This window comes from Halichoerus grypus, chromosome 3, assembly GCF_964656455.1.
Source record: "Halichoerus grypus chromosome 3, mHalGry1.hap1.1, whole genome shotgun sequence".
Taxonomy (NCBI): Eukaryota; Metazoa; Chordata; class Mammalia; order Carnivora; family Phocidae; genus Halichoerus; species Halichoerus grypus.
In genome coordinates this window covers 155,288,455-155,308,460 of record NC_135714.1, presented here as the reverse complement: position 1 = coordinate 155,308,460, position 20,006 = coordinate 155,288,455, and the positions used below count along the sequence as shown (strand labels likewise).

Genomic DNA, 20,006 nt, shown 5'->3' with positions numbered 1-20,006 from the left:
AGAGTAAACTGCTACTGGCAAACGAGATGCCTCTTAGCCTATTCCAAGAGAACTTATATGCTTCATATTGTGGAGAAAGGTGTTTTCCAAAATTGCAGTGGGGCGGGGATGGAGGCACAGGGCTGAGCAGAAGCAGGTTGGAAACATTTCAGGAAGTAGGTTGGTTCAGAGGTGAATGGAAAAACTAGCCAGGTTCCTTAGCTGCTTAGGAGAGGGTCAACTAAGTCCCAACCGAGGCAGAAGAATTTGGGAACACACATGGCCAGGAGGGGCCAACAGTGGCTTGGACTAAAACAAAGAATTTTTATTACTTGGGAGGGTGGTGGTGTGGAAAGAGACCCAGAACTGAGACAAGATGGCCCAAGGGTCCTTGACAGATGCTTTAGGTTCAAGGAAATTGTTAGGAACTGTTTTCTGAGATAAACAGAATCCAACATAAATCTCTGCTAGGTGTCATAACTGACTGACCTATAATAGTTCACTGGCATTTATTTATTGATTGATATTTTATGTAGACTAGACATTTCCCTCATTAAAAAAAGAAAATTCTGTCTAGAGATTATGCTATTGTTGGAGACCCTGGAGCCAGGTTATCTAGTCCCAAATCCTAGCGCTGCAACTTCGTAGCTCTGGGGCCTGTTGCTACACCTCTCTCTCTGCCTCAGTTTTCTTATCTGTAAAATGAGAACAACAATAGTCCCTACCTCACAGGCTTGCTGGGGGAGTTAAATGAGCTAATGTATGTCAAGAGCTTAGGGACCCCATCTGCTATCACAGTGGTTCTACTGATGACCCAGTAAAGAGGAAAGACGTGAGAGAGAGGCGGAGGGGCTGCATTCCTGAAGTCACAGCCCCACAGAGACCCCGACACCAGCATGCGGGGGCAGTGAAGGGACAATGCCCAGTGACAATTGGCCTTCTCTCCTGGCCATGGCCATGGGCTGGGCCCCCTCTGCAGAAGGCATCGGCTCTACATGGGCCCCAGTGACTACTACTTCACCCATCTTCTGTACCTGCTTCTTTGGCTCCCCCAAGGGGCCCAGACTATGGATGTAGTGTACCTTCAGTTGCTGAAATTGGTGCTGCATCCTTTCTTGAGCCCTTTCAAACATGCCCTCGTCCACCTGCCGGTCCACCCCTCTTCTGATGACATCTTTCATTCTCTCACACGCTTTTTTGCCAGCGATCTGAGCTGCCTCTGGCAAAAATGATAGCTGCGGTCACACCACAGTAAGGACTTGCTTAGAAATCTTTAGCATCAGAAAGAAAAGCAAGCAAACAAAAAATATATATACACAAACATAGGTATACATCCACAAACACACACACACGTATTCATATATATAGCACCATTTTCCACACAGTGGAAATTGTTTAATAATCACATGATAGAAAAAAAATCAACACTCTCAATATTTAGATAACTATTATTCAGAAAATCTAATGAGTGAATTAAGCAGAAGTTTACAAAATTCCAGTGCCCCCCACCAGAAAAAAACAATGGGACGCCAAAACGCGAAGGAGCTGGAAAGGGGGTTTACAAATAATTAAAGGGAATAAGAATGAGAATTGGATAAGGGATTTTATAGTTTAATTAGCTGAGATGCAGCAAGGAGAGGAGAAGCAAGACGAATAGATAAAGAAAGGGTGGACAGAAAGCACCGGAAACACACAGATAAAAAATGACTCACGGATCACTTCTCCCCCCACCCTTGCAATTACTTGGTTTTCAATTTGTGGAGTAAGAGTCTGAGAGGGACTTAGGATACAGGAGGACAAATACTCTGAGGGGAAAGCAGAAGAAAAGGATGCCGAAGAAAAAGCTGACCAGAAAGACTCCAGAAGGAGTGGACAGGTTGCCCTCTGGAGCCCCCACCTTCATAACAGGGCTTCAGGTCATTCTGGACAGAGGTGGTGAGAGACTCATAGATCCTCCTCTTCTTTCTGAGGATGTAATCCTCCAGGCCTCCCAGGATGGCGCTTATCTGCAAATCCACATTAACAAAAGGCCATTTGTGCCAATTCCTTTAATAGAAGCAGGGAACACCTGCTGTTCCCGTGTGTGGTCACCATTTCCCTCTGCCTTATATTATGCTTGGCTGTCCACATGTCATTTCCTCAACTAGGCTGTGAGCTTCTCATAGGCAGGAACTTTGTCTTAAGGGGGGAGGCACAGGACTGTTCTCTAGTGTTGCCATATAATTCGGGCTGGGCCTGTGCCATGGGATGAATACCTGTGTCCCCCAAAATTCATATATTAAAATCCTAATCCCCAAGGTGATGGCATTAGGAGGTGGGGCCTTTGGGATGTTATTAGGTCATGAGGAGGGAGCCCCTAGGCTCTCTTTAGAGAAGAGATTCTAGCAAATTCCTTTGCCCCTTCCACCATATGATTTGACAGTAAAAAGACAGTCATCTATGAACTGGGAAGGGGACCCTCACCAGACACCAAATCTGCCTGTACCTTGACCTTGCACCTCCAGCCGCCTACGAGGAATACAGGTTGTTTATAACCTGCCTCGTTTATGGTATTTTGTTACAACAGCCTGAACAGACTAAGACAGCCTACAGGAAAATGGCTCACAGACAAGAATCTTGACTACTCAAAAATTAAAAATGATCTGCAAAAAATGACACGTCTTTAAGCTTCACTGCTTTAGATAATACTTCATAGTATTGGCAAAAATGATAGGTTAGTGAAAGTGTTACAAGCACATTCAGACATTTGTACATCTCAGGATTCTTTGAAGATTCTTCCTAGGCACCGAGTCTCCTTCCAACCTCAGCACTTCCTGCCTCCCGTGGCACGGAGCCGGCCCAGGGTCCCACCCCCCACCCCCCACACCCCCACGGCAGTCTCAGGGCCGCTCCTCTCCCCGCCCCCCCTCCCCCCCCCCCGCCATCCCACCGTGCTTTGTGTCCTGGAGCACCTGCTATGAGACATGCCCAGACCTGGACACTCCAGGGGCACAAGGGGGGTGAGACCCATAACACCTCCAAACTCATGCTGGGAAGAAAGCCACTGCCCAACCTCACTGCCCTCTCTCCCCTTTACAACCATCTCACCTCCTGGATCAGGAAACTTTTTTTGTAGCTATCATATTTCCAGCCATTTCTTACTCCAATTTCCATCATTTTCTCCTGCAGAGAGTCCTTAAAAGCTTCTATGTGAGGCAGCAAAGTGGAGCCCGTGGGCTTTCCAGTCCTACGGAAGAAACAAAATAAAATGTTGAGACAACAGCGGCTACTGTGGGTCTAAAACGAAGAAGGAACTAGCTGGTGCCCCTTTTATTCGCTTTTAAGCCAGGGGGAGGAGAACCAACAGTTAATCCAATTCCTATCATGGGCCAGGCACTGTGCTGTGCCAGGTCCTGGACATCAAAACCTATGAAACCAGTCTAGTGATGCCCATTTTACAGACAAGAAAACTGAGGTTCAGAGAGGGTTGCTGATGGGTGCACAGCCACACAGCTAGTAAGTGGCAGAGCCAGGCTTTGGACACTGATCTGTTCAACCTCAAAAGTCAGTCTCCCCACGCCAGGGGGTTGCCACTTGAAAGGGTGAGACTTGAACTACATCTTAAGATGGGGAAGTTTTGGGGAAGCAAAAAGGAGGAGGAGTTATTCCCCATGGGGACAACATAGCTAACAAAATTTCAGAACCTCCCAACAGTAAGAAGCAGCAGGTTATAGAGGAGACGGCATAGGTTTGAGATCTTGGCTCTCTACCTGTGAGCTGAGTGACACTGGAAAAGCTGCATCCAGTCCTCTGAATCTCAGCTTGTCCCCTTGTAAATAGAAGCTACTTCGGAGGGTTATTGAGAGGATCTGATGAGATCATGCATGCACAGTGCTTAGCACAGCTCCTGACACATCTCAGTTCCTCCCTGCTACCCTCCAGGCTGGCTGGAGACGGAGGCTGGCACTGAGAAACAGGATGGGGAGAGAGTGGGAAGGCCACTTGGAGGCAGGTGGAATGTCTTGAATTGCATTCTTTTTTCTTAAGATTTTATTTGTTTATTTGAGAGAGAGAGAGAGAGAGCTGGTGGAGGGGCAGAAAGAGAGAATCCCAAGCAGGCTCCCTGCTGAGCATGGAGCCCAATGTGGGGCTGGATCCCACGACCCTGAGATCACAACCTGAGCTAAAATCAAGAGTCCAGACGCTTAACCAACTGAGCACCCAGATGCCCCTTGAATGCCATTCTAAGGAATTTGGAGTTTATGCTATAGACTTGCAAACAGGGGTAGAGTAGATGGAATGGCATGATCCCAAAGGAGTTTAAAGAAAGATGGGGGCAGGGCAGGGGAACACTGAGTAAGAATCTAGCAAAGGTAGAACTGTTCAAGTAGCAGCAGGTGGCGAAATGCCAGAGGCGAAAGAGGGGGCCTGGGGGTAGGCTCCTGCACTGGGGGATGAGGAGAGTCTGCTTCTGTTGATCGAGAAAAGGACTGAAGGTCAAGGAAGGAAGGAGGCACCGTGGAGCTCACACAGCTAGTAAGTGAGTGAGCACGCAGTATATCAAAAACAAACACAAAGTCATGGGTCAGCCTCTTTGCCTTTTTGCATTCAGGAAAATTTATAAAGCCCATGTGTTTGCTTAACTCCACACTCTCCAACCAAAATAACCTGCCCGGGGCTCTGAGCCACAAGAAAATGTATCCCTTGCTGCATGTATAAGATATTTGAAAAATACTGGAAATCACAATATTAGTCTGAAAGCAACATCTCCATCTGCACTCCAGGTCACCGTGAGGAATTAAGTAAACCAAACCAAGAAGGCTTTTGTGTTTTGCCAGAGACTAAGCTTTCCTCCTCAAGTTGCAAGCTACTCTTTACACTTCCAGATCCAAAGTACAAATTCTTCTAGAGATGAGACTTGGGCCCAATGCTCCTCAGTTGTTTGTTCACGAAGGAGCAAGAGAAAGAATCCTTTACCTAAAAATGCCTCCAAAAACGGGATCGATCTGGTCATAGATGGGCTGAGTGATGGCTTCGTTCAGATCTATTCTTGCGAGGGTCCTGGAGGCATAGATGCCATTCTTCAGGCAAACAGCTTTCAGAGTCTGGTGAAAGCCCTGGTTTCCTCTACTCCTCTAGGTAATTAAACAATAAGATAGTAGAGTTAGTACATTACTCTAGTTAATACATGTTAACTAGAGTGTCACGGGATCAGAATCAGATTGCCTTTGGCCAAAGCCTATGACCAAGGATCACAGGGAAGAGGAGGGACGACATGATCTTTTAACATATGCTTAAGCTAGACAGAGGGCACAGTGGTCATGCCTCAAGCTCCAGAGAAGCCTGTGCCTTTGATCACGATCTCCTCATACAGCTTATAATTGTCTGTTTACTTATTGCGCTTCTCTGCCTGAACAGCAGCTTGTTGGAAGCGGCACGGTGTCTTATCCATCCTGATGTTCTCACCATCTGGCGTATTTGTTAAAGGAGCAATTTTTAAATGAAAATGTGCTACGACCCTACTGGGGTGTAGGTTTCAAATTTTCCAAGCAAGCCCAAAGTTGTTTTTTAATACTTTTTGTTACATGTCTAATGAAATGTAATTTGATTTGTACATCTTCATAATACTTCTTTCCCAGAGAAATAAATTCACAAATCAGAGGCAAAAAAATACGATGAAGTGAGAGCCACAGAGACATTGATAAATCTTACCCAGATGGCGATCCTTAGTAAAGAGAATAAAAATATATAGGCACTGACCAAAATTTCAGTAGAGGTTCTTGTGATCAATGATATATGCTTTAAGGAACTCTGTTTCAAATGCAAGGCTGTGTTGCACGATATGATTGGCATCATACCATATATGTTTTAATATTCTGTCCTTTTCACTTAACATGGGCATTTCCTCAATTCATTGCAAATACTTTCAAAAATTATTTCAATATCCACAAAATATAATATCATGTGGATATAACCTAATTCATGTCACCACTCTCTTATTATTACACATTTTAGGTTATTTTGCTATGTTACATAATGATATGATGTCAGCATATAAATGTTTGCCCAAATTTCTGATCATAGAGGAAAGTGGCCTATCAAAGACACCTTAGACATGTTTGTAGTCACCGAGAAAAACGCCATTACAGAACTGATGAGACAGGAGAATTCATGGGAAAATTTGTGAAGGCCTGGAGATGGCCGAACTGCTCCTTCCTTTCATGGAGACCAAAGGAATGGTCTCCATTTTGTGTCTTCACCTTCGCAGAACGCACTTACTCACTTTTGGTGATCTGGGGTCTTTTAGCATCATACAGAAGCCGTTCTCCCCTGGAGTGACTTACTTATCTATTGCTATGAAACAAATTACCTCAAACCTAATGGCTTAAAACAACAAAAAACATTTATTGAATACCGCTCACTAGTGTTGTGGGTCAGGAATTCAGATATGGCTTGGCCGCTGTTTCGCGGTTCACAAGATAGCCAGGCTGTGCGTCTAAGATTAAAAGGCAGAGAAGAGACGAGTGCATGATTCAAGGTCACCGAGAACAGACAATCTGCACACTAGGCTCAGGTGGTACAGCGTTTACTGACAGCAAGAGGAGAAAAAATGTGCACAAGATCCAGCCTTTGCAATGCATGGGTCCCCTACGGCCAGCAGACCCACACCACAGCTACTGCGGGTGACGCTCCTGCACACATCCCACATTGTGTGCAGTACAAGGACCCGGGATCTGAAATACAGAAAACTGGGAGCTTGCCTAAGGGCCTTGGACGCCTATGCTAAGCAGAACAAAGAAGTACTCACTGAGCATAAAGCAGAGAACAATATTCCCAAGCAAGGCGATAAGCCCAGCACAGGCTGAGGGCTCTTTTATCTCTCGGTAAGGAAGTGTTCCAGGCCCAAAGCCCATTTTTATGTGGCCAAGTTATGTGTGTGTGTGTGTGGGGGGGGGGGGTGTCGAAAGACTTCATGCCCGGGCTGACCTTTCCCCACAGCTGGCCAGTGCTGGCTCGGGGCTCCGCCGTGAGTCTCCATCAGACGTTGGCTGGGGTTACAGTCACCTGAATGGGGCTGGAGGTTCTGCTCCCAAGGAGGCTCACTATGGAGCTGGCAAGGTAATGCTGGCTATTTGTGGACCAAGCTTCACTACTTTTATGGGGATTGACAAATTTTAAACTACATGACTGGTTGGCAATTACAAGTAGCTGCAATAGTTTGCAGAGCACAGTTGGGGAGGTGCAATAGGCAAGCGTAGGGCTTGGGCATCCAGGCTCTTAAGACAGGCCTGTGGTAGATATGGATCCCATATGTGGCCACAGAAAGCTGTTCAGCCACTGTAAGGCTGTAAAATTAAAATAATAATAAGAGTGGTTACCACCCAGAATTGCTATAAGGACTGAATCAGGTAATGTACAGTATCTGGCACCAGAGTAAGCATTTTATCCACGTTTGCTGAATGCATGAGTGAATGTATGTGACATACTATATTCATGGACACTCAGCCACCACCCCCCCAGCCATGTGGAAGGCACTCCACCTCTCATTCTCCTGTGTCAAAATTCTAACAGTCCTCTCCAGTGACCCCAGAATCATTCCCACCTCTATACTCTTTTAGCCCATGGAAATGTAGAGCTCCATTACACACCACCTCCTCACTGCTAACATTCTAACTTTCCAACTCATATTACAACAATGCCAACAACATGCAATCTATGCACTACTCCCAGCTCTAGAGACTTCTGTATCATCCTTGTCCCGTGAGCAGTGTTGTTCATCATTCCTTACTCTTAACAGGTGTCATGGAGTGACCTGTATCCCTCTGACTTGACATGTTGAAGCTCTGAACCCCAGTGTGACTATATTTGGAGATAGGGCCTTTAGGGAGGTAATTAGGGTTAAACGAGGGCATAAAGGTAGGTCCTAAGCCTATTGGACTGGTGTCCTTATAAGAAGAGAGAGATGCCAGGGATGCACACAGAAAAAAGACTGTGGGAGGACACAGCTAGAAGGTGGCCATGTGCAAGCCAGAAAGAGAAGCCCCAGGAGAAACCAACCTTGCACTGCCTTGATCTTGGGCTTCTAACCTTCACAACTGTGAGAATAAATGTCTGCCCTTTAAACCACCCAGTCAGTGGTATTTTATGTTATAGCAGCCCTAGCAAACCGATACGAGAAGCCTCTTTTTTCACCCCTTAGCCTTAGATAAATACAGCCTGGCACTTACATCTTTATCCTTCAGCTACCTCATATAAGTAATTAAGAGATAAAACAACAATTTGCAGGCCCCTTGAGAGGTTACAAGATGTTTCCTTATTATGTAATCTAATTGGCATTTCTATCAACCCTAAGATAGGTAGGGTGAGTATTTAGCATCCCATTTTACAGAGGAAAAAACCCACAATCTTAAATGGGTTGAAGGTCTCATCCGGGGCTACGCCGTGCATGATGGGTAGAGCTGGCACTCAAAACAAGACCCTCAGTTCTCTCCTGGGTCCTCGCGATGCACAATCGGACAGTTCCCTGTATGGGCTTTCCTGTATACAATTTTCACTCTCTCCTACTCTCGTTTAGCTCTTTATTTCCTTCAAAAGCCATGGAATAGTGCAAAAAGAGCATGGAGATAAGGCAGATGTCACCGAATATCACAGGTCCTCCCTGGAGAGGGTCACTCACCACCAGGCATGCCCCAAGGATCCGTCGGTAGGAAGTCCTGGCATTTTGGACTCCTTCTTGCAGAGGCTGCTCTATGTGGGCAAAGCACTGGTCAATGGCCTTCTCCAGCAGCTGTATCTTCTCTTCCACAAATCTCCGCAGTCCACTCATGTGCAAGTATTCGTTCTAGGGACAAGGGCCATAAGAAGCATGAGGCCACCCCCTCCCTAAGGGCACTCTCTCTTCAAATTTTGCTTCCTTTATGCTTGTCCACCAACACAAGGTTTGGCTTGAGCTAATCACCCTCAGTTGACTTCTTTTGTCCCAGTAAAGCATCCCTCAGTGGACAGACCTCCTTAAGCTTTGTGGGTTGGAGAGCACAATATATATATGCCTCCTGCAACTTACTTTAGGTGTCTAATCCATTAGGCTATTTGAGGGAATAACTAGTCAAATAAAAATCCAAATGCTGTTAAAACATATTTTTTCAATGACATCTGATTCCACAAACATTTAGTAGGCTTTGTGCACAACGCAGTTTTTGAGAATCTAGTTTCTCAAACTTTAACATGTGTATAAGTCACCGGCAGAGTTTGTTCAAATCCAAGGACCTGAGATTCTACAATTCTAGCAAGCCCCCAGGTGATGCTGATCTTCTGGGCCCTGGACCACACTTTGAAGAACAAAGCTACAGGACGCAATAATAAAGACATGGTCCTTTCTTCAAAGGAGAATACCATCTAGTCGAAGAGGAAAAGATCTACTCAATTAATACAAGGGAGAGACAGCCTTGACCTCTAGATTTCAAACTGGGAACTCTGTAGTGTTATTCCCTGTGTGAGAATCTTGAGAATCACAATGCCTACAACAGATGGAAGCCACACTACTTAGCTCAGCACTGAAGGGCTCCTCACAGCAAGGACTCAGCCAACTTCTCCAGCACCACCAGCTCTTTGCCCAAAATGTCATCCCATCCCAGGGTAGCTGCTCCTGAACTTGCTACCATTCTCCAAATGTGTCATCCCTTTTGTACCCCATGCCTTTACACATGCTTCCCATCCTTCCAGACAAAGCTCAAAAGCCACTCCCCATGTGATGCTTCCCCTGACCCCACTGGGTGGAATTGGGGCTCTCTTTCCTGTGCTTCCACTGAATCTTGTACATCCCTGCATTACAGCCCTCCTCCTGCTGTGCTATGTCTGTCTCACTCCATATCTCCTTCCCTGGACTAGGAACTTGCTGAAGGATCTGCAGACTGTGTTATTCATGTTTGTTTATTCCAAGGCATGGCACAGAGTGCGCAGTTGATAAACATTTTGGAGTGAATGAAGGCCACAGAGAAACTGCTAGATAATGTGGGGTTTTAAATTCTATTCCAAATTTGATGACGGAAATCGCTCTCAAATTGATGTGTGACCTTACACAAACGACTTAGATCTTTTCTAGATCTTGACTGCACTGAAGTGAATGAAGCTGAATCTTCCTGAAAACAGCCTCAAACCCCCATACTTCTCGAGACTTGGAATACATAAGTTTTAGAGTTTATGGAGACTATTCCATGGATTCTCATAGTTTTTCACTGGTAAGAATTCTATAAGTCATACTTTTCTTTCAGAGTGCCCTCTGGATTCTTCTGAGTTTGTGGTGTTACTGGTGATCAAAAGGAAATAAGAAAGATGTCACCAACAGAAACTCTACGGGCAAGATTCTCACAAAGTCTCATACTCAACAAATCGTTGTTAAATAAACAAAAGAATGATAAGAAAGGGCAGGTCTGGGAATAAAAGAACAGTAAGAAGGGGAAAGACTTACATCTCCTACGAATAAACGCAGGGCTCATTTGACATTAAGATGTCATAATCAGCTTCCTACTGATTCATAAAAAGAATGACTAGATCCCTGTTCATTTAGAATCAATAACTACCCAGTCTACGACCATACCACCCTGAACGCGCCCGATCTCGTCTGATCTCGGAAGCTAAGCAGGGTCGGGCCTGGTTAGTACTTGGATGGGAGAATAACTACCCAGACTCTATTTTTTTTTTTTTTGGTCTGAATCATAATCTTAAGAATTGATCAATCACCACATTTTTTCAGAATGCAAAGGAACTGACAAAACTCTTGCCTTCCAACTTCCCATCAATGAACTAAGACTGAGACCAATATCTGAGGCCAAAGGGTTTTGAGGAAAAGTGCTGGCTGATGCCCATGTGAAGGGCTACCCCAGAAGTGCTAACCAGCCCCCTCCTCTGTGTTTTCTGTCACCTACAGCCTGGCCCTGAGGATGGCACAGAGTCCCTCCACGGGCTGCCCCTCCCCCTTAGCCGAGAAGAGCACCGGGCAGGCACTTCTCTGATTGCAAAATGCCTTGTCCTTATGTTTGTAAAACAAACCAACCACACACAGCACCACATCTGATTTGTTTTCCATTAGCACTTCCAAAAGCAATCTTTTGCTGGGCAGAGAGGCAATTTTCACCCTGAAGAACATTTTCGGGAAGTTAGAAGGTCAAATGCTTCCCTGGTATTTCAGAGGACAGTTAAGTTAGAAAATCTCAAGATTCCAGCTTGTTGCTGTTGTTTTTGGTTTTCCCTCAAAGAACTAGGCCAAAACAAGGCATAAGAAATATGATAAAAAAGACAGGGAACCTTGGTCTCTATGTCACTTTTATATAGAATTTTTTAAATGCAGACATTTGACCAAAACTGCAAAGACCGTCAACAGTTGGCATTACTTACTTTTCACATTGAAGTCAGGTCTCCATTATCTGCCTCCCCTGGCCACGCCATAGGGCCAGCCCAGGGGTACCTTCCCACAGTCTCAGAACCAGCCCCTTGACCCCTCAGGGAGCCCTACTGGTTCACTTTCTTTGCCCCTTCCTTGTTCGGCATAACAAAAAGTTGGACAATCTGGTGAGGCAAATCTGATGGTTGATAGCAAGTATGGAAATCAACACCAGCCAGATGAGAACAGGCGAAGGCTCTTTATCCAGAGCTTGCTAGAGCAAGAGAGTCAGCCACCATCACTTGTGTTTGGCAGAGATTCAAAGGCAGGCGGAGGAGTGGGAAGGCTCCAGGCACGCCCCCATCAGAGGCCACTGGCATAGGGGAGCTGTGGGTGGGCTAATTAGAAGCGGGGATCCTATGTGATTCATTAGGGTGCATTAGTAGCCCATTTGGGTCTGATTGTTACAGACATCATTGCTTAGCTTCTTGGATTGTTACTAGAGATGGCAGTCTGACTCCCTATGAATGTAACTTACAGCAGGCTGCCCTCCTGCACTGTTTGTTGTAGATAAGAGGTTGGTTTCCTAGGCAGGTTGCTGCAGGCTGTTTTAATATATGATTGCCCGATTGTATATTCAAATGCAATTCAAATGCAAATGCCTCACAGAGAAGCAGTATAGTTGGTGATTGAAATGACAGATTTTTTTTTCGAAAACTCTCCCCTGCCTCTAATTTAGCAGCCAATCCATCTTATTTTAGAGTAAAAAAATAAATCATCCTGGGGTGCCTGGGTGGCTCAGATGGTTAAGCGTCTGCCTTCGGCTCAGGTCATGATCCCAGGGTCCTGGGATCGAGCCCTACATCGGGCTCCTGGCTCAGGGGCAGGGAACCTGTTTCTCCCTCTCCCTCTGCCTCTCCCCTTGCTCATGCTTTCTCTCTCTCTCTGTATCTCTGTGTCTCAAATGAATAAATAAAATCTTTAAATAAATAAATAAATAAATAAATAAATCATCCATCAAAGAGATAAATTTGTCCATTCCTGTGAGAAGAGTATTTGGAACTGGTCATTTGGAAGGCCAGCATTCGAGATCGTGAAGATATATATCTAAACTCTTTGCTGAATGTCCCTGCTAGCTCCCTTCCTCTCCCACATTATTGTACCAGGCTGCTCTGAGTTTGAGATTCTGACAGCACCAGGGCATAAAGGAAATCCAGAGACAGATGAAATGTTTTGGACTGTACGCCTAACCACGCCTCTGTAGGATAACCAAGAATTGTTGGTATTCTACGAGGGTGAAACAAATCAATTCTGTTATTGCTTAAACACATTCCATCTTATCCAAGGTCCCAGGAGAGGTGAAAGTAGCTGCTGATCGTTTCTACATTTTCCTCTCAAACCCTCTGTCAGGCAAAATATTATTCCTGTCTTTTTTACTCAAATGTCACCATTGTAACCCTCAAATTATCTCTGTCTTCTTTAGATATTCTGAGCTTACTATCTTCCTTTGATATGAAAAGAAAAAATATTGTAAGTTATTTTCCAAACTTGGTAAAAGGGAATGTTCTGCCCAGGCTGGGAGGCAGAGCACACACATAAGTATCTCCCATACCGGCAGGTTTTCCGTGCAGTTGAAACTGTCTGTGAGGAGCAATAAACCAAAGGCTTCAGTCACATACTTGGTCACCATCCTCCTCTTCTTGTCCAGGAGCCTTTTCCTGATATAGCCTCTTAACCTGGGGATTTCTGGAATTCACAGGCAGCACAAACAATTTTAAAAGGCCAGAGTTCACAGCAAAGAGAATTCACAAAAATGAACAGATCGGAATGGCAGTCTGAATTAGCTACAGCTGAGGTCCTACATGGGCTGACTGCCCGCTACACCAACTTTTCTGGGGGATGTTTTTTTCCATGTCTAGGATCAACAATAATGAATGGGCAAGTCAGCAATGATGAATATTAATTTTATTTAGTGGTACAAGTCCAACTAAGTAGAAAAGTGCAGGCTGGTTAGAAACATTGGTGCTGCCCTCGGGACTGCTACCTACAAAGGGTTGAACAAAAGGTGCTCACAATCCCAGAGTCTCAGCTCTTCCGTCCCCCTAGATTTTCCATGAGAATCTCTGCTGAATGGGATTTTGGATTAGAAATTCCTCTTAGTCCTAACCTTTTGTTGGTCAGAAGATAACAGGTGTCATCCTACTTTTCTCCTTGTTATTCCCATAAGCGGAAATTCTTCTGTATCATTCCTTGCGTATATTTCTTTTATACCCTCATATATTTCTTTTATATCCTTGTTCAAGAAGTTCCCCCATTTCTAGGAACACTTTACACCTTCTGGCCCTTCGCCTCCTCTCCCACGCAGACACATCAGGTAAAATGCATGCCCATCTTAAGCCATTTTAAGCTCAGATCAAAGTCAAGCTCAGAGCCTGCCTGCTCGCCCACTTCACACTGAGTGCTCCAGTCACACAGACCTCTAGGTTCTCTGGGCTTCTATTGTATTCACAGCACCATTTAACTAAGTACTTATTTGTACCTTGATTTTTACACATGCCTTAGTACTAGCTCCTCGTCTAGATTTTAAGTTCTGTGAAGAAAGGGGTCATGTCTTCTGCTTTTTCCTCCTCAGAGACAAAGCATACAATAGATGCCGGGTAAATACGTCTAATACTTGTAGCTGGGTGAGTGATGAATTACAAGCCAAATACTTAGGAAATGACAACCCAATCTCTGACCTCTACCAACTCTTGGTAAAATTTGGATGAAAGAGAAACTGTGGTCTCAGGCACCACAACAATGCAGAGAGAAAAACAGATACATCTGCTAACAGGTATAGAAACTGCGACAAGCTGGAAACGACACAGAGAATTCTAGAGAGGTAATTCAATGTGCCGAGCTTCATCTTGAGAATTCTAGCGATTGAAACAAAAAATATATATAAATTACCGGTTTCCTCCTCAGTGAGGAGAGCCTGCTGCCAGTACTCCTGGGCGCTGACAGTGTACACCAGATCGGAAGCCTCCAGAACCTTGGAGTCAGCGGGCAGTTTTCTCTGAAGTGAGAGAGACACACAGGGAACAGAGTAACTCAAACATGGTGAAGGAAACAACGCGCAGGCCTTATAAGAACCTTCAGCAAGCTTCCGCTCACTCACTTTCAACCCGGCAAGAGCCCCTTAAAGAACACAGCACACTTGTACATCAGGTGTTCCCACCTGTCCACACCTCACAAGGATGGACATTGTAAGAAAACCGCTGCATAGAAACTATTCTCTTGGGAGTTAAGAATAGCAATTCTAGAAGGAAATGTGTAGAGAAAATAGTTCAGAGTGTACTGAAATGTTCAGAGAGAGGAAAAGTACCAGGATGCTTTATGGAAAAAACAAAAAAAGCCCAACTCCGGCAAAGGCAGCAACGGGCTAGAGCTGGCTGCACCTGTTCCTAAGAGCCCATTCACAGCTCTCCCCGGCTCCGCCTTTAGTGACATCACCCTGGTAGCTTGAACTTGGCAATGGCGGGAGTATTACACCTTGGGAATCAGCAAATGCTAGAAATCAGGGCTTTTTTTGTTTGTTTCTTTTCTTTTCTTTTTAAACAGAGGGCTGGTTGTTAAATATTTACCTACACCACACAACACGGGGCAAAGGTGCTGTGAAAATGCAAGTTTCTTAGCTGGGTGCTTAGTGAGTAATCAGACACATTTAAAAGCAGAGCGACGTTTAAGTAAATCATGGTTTTCAATGTCAAGGACTTAAGAATGTGAGGAAATCTTTTTTATGATTAGAAAAATCATGATCACAGAGAAGTCACACTGGGATTAGACACAAATATTGTTCCATAATCTTTCATTATTCTCACTTAAAAGAAAAGAAGGGGTGCCTGGGTGGCTCAGTCAGTTAAGCGTCCTACTCTTGGTTTCAGCTCAGGTTGTGATCACAGGTCGTGAGATCGAGCCCCGCATCGGGCTCTATGCTGAGCACAGAATCTGCTAAAGTTTCTCCTTCCCTCTCCCTCTGCCCCTCCCCGCCTCTCTTTCTCTCTCTCAAATGAATAAATCTAAAATAGAAAGAAAAGAAAGAAAGAAAGAAAGAAAGAAAGAAAGAAAGAAAGAAAGAAAGAAAGAGAAAGAAAGAAAGAAAAAAGAAAGAAAGAAAGAAAAAGAGAAAAACCATAAAGGGTTGTGTGTGTGTGCATGGGTGTTTAGGGGCAGCAGAAAACTGTAGAGAGTTGTCAATCTCTTTCTGATGCAAAGATACAAAAGAGCTGAGTGAGTAGTCCACTGGGAGAGGCGAGAGACCACATGTCTGGCAAGCTGTAAGCCCATGCAGTCAAGGCTGGAATAGAGATGCCTGGGTAAGCTTCCAGCAGCCCCACACACTACAGTCAGGGCTGAAATTATACAAAGGATCTGCCAAGATTAACTTTCCCCCCCTTCTGATAGAATTTTGACTCTAGCAAAAAAGTTTAGGGAAAGTTGAAACTGTTTTCTATTGGGAGATAAAACTGATGTGGAATTAAATTTAAGTAGGGTTTTAGAACAATTGAAAGAAAGGAGTATGCCTCACTGTGTCTAGGTGTTTACATTATTTAAAATCTTGCTCTAAATTCTGTATACCTCTTCTAAAAATTATTGATGATTAGTTAACACTTATGTTTGTTATTATAGTACAGACAAATATTTTTACAGTGCCAGTGAAATGACTACAGTATGCAGGTTCCGTATTATTACAAAAGAGATGTAGAAACAGTTACAGCTAGAAAGTAGGATCCAAGAGGTGAGTGGATATTCATCCAATTATCCCATGGAAAGATGGGTCACTGTTACAATTTACACACATGGTTGGTTAGGACAGTGTATAACACCACAGATATTAAAGTTTGTAAGAAGATATTATATATGAGAGAGGAGAAAGCCTGTACTCAAAATAGAAGGGATACTAGATAAAAGCAGAATCAAAGGGGGATAATAAAGCTGGAGTTAGCTTGAGATCAGTAATATAAATCATGACCCCATTTTCAAAAAAAAAATCTATCTTTTCTAGCTTTGTCATTAAAATAATTTTGCAGTGATATCACCCTGCCCACTTCTTTTGCTTGTATGAAATCATTTGATATGGACCCCTAGCACCCCAACTTTTATTTTTAGTATTATTTTTTACTGAGAGAAACCCAAGTTTCTTTGAGAGTAGTAGGTCCATATCTTGGGGCAGGGAAAAAATAAAAGGAGCCTGAGTATCTTGTTGTTGTCAAAGAGCAAAAATATTTTTGAAAATCTCTGGGTAAGGCTAAAAGGAACCAGCTTAAATTACAGGCTCCCATTGGCCAAGAGGTGAACTGGAACATCAAAAAGAACACAGTAATTCTGTGAAAAGCCATGAGTCTATTATAATCCTCAAACTAAGTAAAATAAGTAATAGTAATAAGAAAAAAAAATGTATATGTATTGGTCTCTTCCCCCAGTTTCTGACACAGGGGGCTCCTAAATTCCTTATAAATCAGGGTGCTAGGACAATATTTGGTTCTAACATTAGTCTTTGTCCCCAGTTCTCAGCACAGAGCTCCTAAAACCACTGTGATTTCCTAAGTGATAAGAACACTAGAAGCATCTCTTGTCCTAATATTTGGTCTTTGACTCAGTACCTGACACAGATCCTAAATCCCTTGGAATTTCCTAAGTGATAGGAGTGTCTTCTTTTTCTAATGAGGCAACTCTGGGTGAGCTCCTGAATGGGGGCTGGTCACAGATCAGGTCATTAAAAGTTTGGAATTTTCAGCCCCACTCCATCCCACCCCCATTTTCCAGAGAGGGTAGAGGGGCTAGAAATATAGTAATTGATGATGCCCCTGTGAGGAAACCTCCATAAAACCCTAACAGTATGGGGTTAGGGAGCTTCCAGGTGGGCGAACACATCCGCATAACGGGAGGGTGACATACTCCAACTCCATGGGGACAGAAGTTCTTGCATTTGGACTCCTCCCAGGCCTTTCCCTATATATCTCTTCATCTGGCTGTTCATCTGTATCTTTTATACTTTATTATATTTTTAAAAACTGGTAAATGTAAGTGATTATTTCATTGCATTCTGTGAGTCATTCTAGCAAATAATTGTATGCAAGGGGGAGGAGGTCATGGGGATCTTCAATTTGTAGCCAAGTCAGAGAGAAGTTGTGGGTAACCTAGGGACCTACTATTTGCAGTTGGCATCTGAAGTAGGGAGCAGTCTTGTGGGACTGAGCCCTTCACCTGTGGGATCTGATACTATGTCCAGGAAGATATTTTCAGCTTGGGTTAAATTGTAGGATGCCCTACCCCATGACCCAGCAATTGTACTACTAGGTATTTATCCAAAGGATACAAAAATAGTGATTCAAAGGGGCACATGCACCCCAATGTTTACAGCAGCAATGTCCACAATAGCCAAAATATGGAAAGAGCCCAGATGTCCATCAACAGATGACTAAAGAAGATGTGGCATATGTATACACACACACACACACACACACACACACACACACACACACACACACAAATGGAATATTACTCAGCCATCAAAAAGGATGAAATCTTGCCTTTTGCAACAACGTGGATGGAACTAGAGGCTATTATGTTAAGCGAAATAAGTCAGTCAGAGAAAGACAAATACCATATGATTTCACTCATATGTGGAATTTAAGAAACAAAACAGATGAACATAGGGGAAGGGAAGGAAAAATAAAATAAGATAAAAACAGAGAGGGAGGCAAACCATAAGAGACTCTGAACTATAGGAAACAAACTGAGGGTTGCTGGAGGGGAGGTGGGTGGGGGGATGGGGTAACTGGTGATGGGCATTAAGGAGGGCATGGGATGTTAATGAGCACTGGCTGTCATATGCAACTGATGAATCTCTAAATTCTACCCCTGAAACTAACAGTACACTATATGTTAACTAAAAAAAAAAAAAAAAAAAAAATCATAATGTCACAGAGAATTGCTTAGGGTGGGAAAAAAATCCCAACACAGATGTCAGAAGTGTTGTTAAGTGTGTTAGCATGGATTGGAAGGATTAATATCATTAAAATGTCCATACGGCCCAAAGCAATCTACAGATTCAAGGCAATCCCTATCAAAATACCAACAGCATTTTTCACAGAACTAAAACAAATAATACTAAAATTTGTATGGAACCACAAAAGACCCCAAATAGATAAAGCAATGCTGAGAAAGAAAAACAAAGCTGGAGGTATCATGCATCTAGATTTCAAAACATATGACAAAACTATAGTTATCAAAACAGTATGGTACTGGCACAAAAACTGGCACATAGATAATGGAAGAGAATAGACAGCCCAGAAATAAACCCATGTTTGTATGGTCAATTAATCTACAACAAAAGAGGCAGGAATATATAATGGGGAAAACACAGTCTCTTCAATAAATGGTGTTGGGAAAGCTGGTCAGCTACATGCAAAAGAATGAAACTAGACTACTTTCTTAAACCATATACAAAAATAAGCTCAAAATGGATTAAAGACCTAAATGTAAGGCCTGAAACCATAAAACTCCTAAAAGACCAGATAGGCAATAAACTTTTGGACGTTGTTTTTGTTTTTGTTTCTGTTTTGTTTTGTTTTTGGATCTGTCTCCTCAGGCAAAGACAACAAAAGCAAAAATAAACAATTGGGACTACATCAAACTAAAAAGCTTTTGCCCAGAGAAAGAAACTGTCAACAAAACAAAAAGGCAACCACTCTGGAAAACAGTATGGAGGTTCCTCAAAAAGTTGAAAATAGAGCTACCATATGATCCAGCAATTGCACTCCTGGGTATTTACCCCAAAGATACAAAAGTAGGGACCCGAAAGGCTACGTGCACCCCGATGTTTATAGCAGCAATGTCCACAATGGCCAAACTGTGGAAAGAGCCAAGATGTCCATCAACAGATGAATGGATAAAGAAGATGTGGTATATATACACAATGGAATATTATGCAGCCATCAAAAGGAATAAGATCTTGCCATTTGCAACGACGTGGATGGAACTGGAGGGTATTATGCTGAGCGAAATAAGTCAAACAGAGAAAGACATGTATCATATGACCTCACTGATATGAGGAATTCTTAATCTCAGGAAACAAACTGAGGGTTGCTGGAGTGGGGGGTGGGGTGGGAGGGATGGGGTGACTGGGTGATGGACACTGGGGAGGGTATGTGTTCTGGTAAGCGCTGTGAATTGTGCAAGACTGTTGAATCTCAGATCTGTACCTCTGAAACAAATAATGCAATATATGTTAAGAAAGAAAAAAAGAAGAAGAAGAATGTAGCAGGAGGGGAAGAATGAAGGGGGGGAAATCGGAGGGGGAGAAGAACCATGAGAGACGATGGACTCTGAAAAACAAACTGAGGGTTCTAGAGGGGAGGGGGTTGGGAGGATGGGTTAGCCTGGTGATGGGTATTGAGGAGGGCACGTTCTGCATGGAGCACTGGGTGTTATGCACAAACAATGAATCATGGAACACTATATCTAAAACTAATGATGTAATGTATGGGGATTAACATAACAATAAAAAAAATTTAAAAAACAAAAAAACAAAAAGGCAACCTACTGAATGGAAGAAGATATTTGCAAATCCTATATGTGATAAGGAGTTAATATCCAAAATATATAAAGAGCTCATGCTTGGGCA

At 43.5% G+C, this 20,006-nt stretch overlaps 1 protein-coding gene across 1 annotated transcript in view; it reads right to left on the bottom strand.

Moving 5' to 3' along the window:
• The window catches only part of NUGGC (nuclear GTPase, germinal center associated), a 47,102-nt gene that overhangs the window by 4,952 nt on the left and 22,144 nt on the right, over positions 1 to 20,006 (bottom strand). The window contains exons 11-17 of the mRNA XM_078068221.1: positions 14,288 to 14,393; positions 12,951 to 13,084; positions 8,636 to 8,800; positions 4,936 to 5,093; positions 3,067 to 3,205; positions 1,877 to 1,985; positions 1,062 to 1,198 (exon numbers count right to left, since the gene is read on the bottom strand). Coding sequence (XP_077924347.1) covers positions 1,062 to 1,198; positions 1,877 to 1,985; positions 3,067 to 3,205; positions 4,936 to 5,093; positions 8,636 to 8,800; positions 12,951 to 13,084; positions 14,288 to 14,393 — 948 coding nt within the window. The remainder of the gene's footprint in view (positions 1 to 1,061; positions 1,199 to 1,876; positions 1,986 to 3,066; positions 3,206 to 4,935; positions 5,094 to 8,635; positions 8,801 to 12,950; positions 13,085 to 14,287; positions 14,394 to 20,006) is intronic.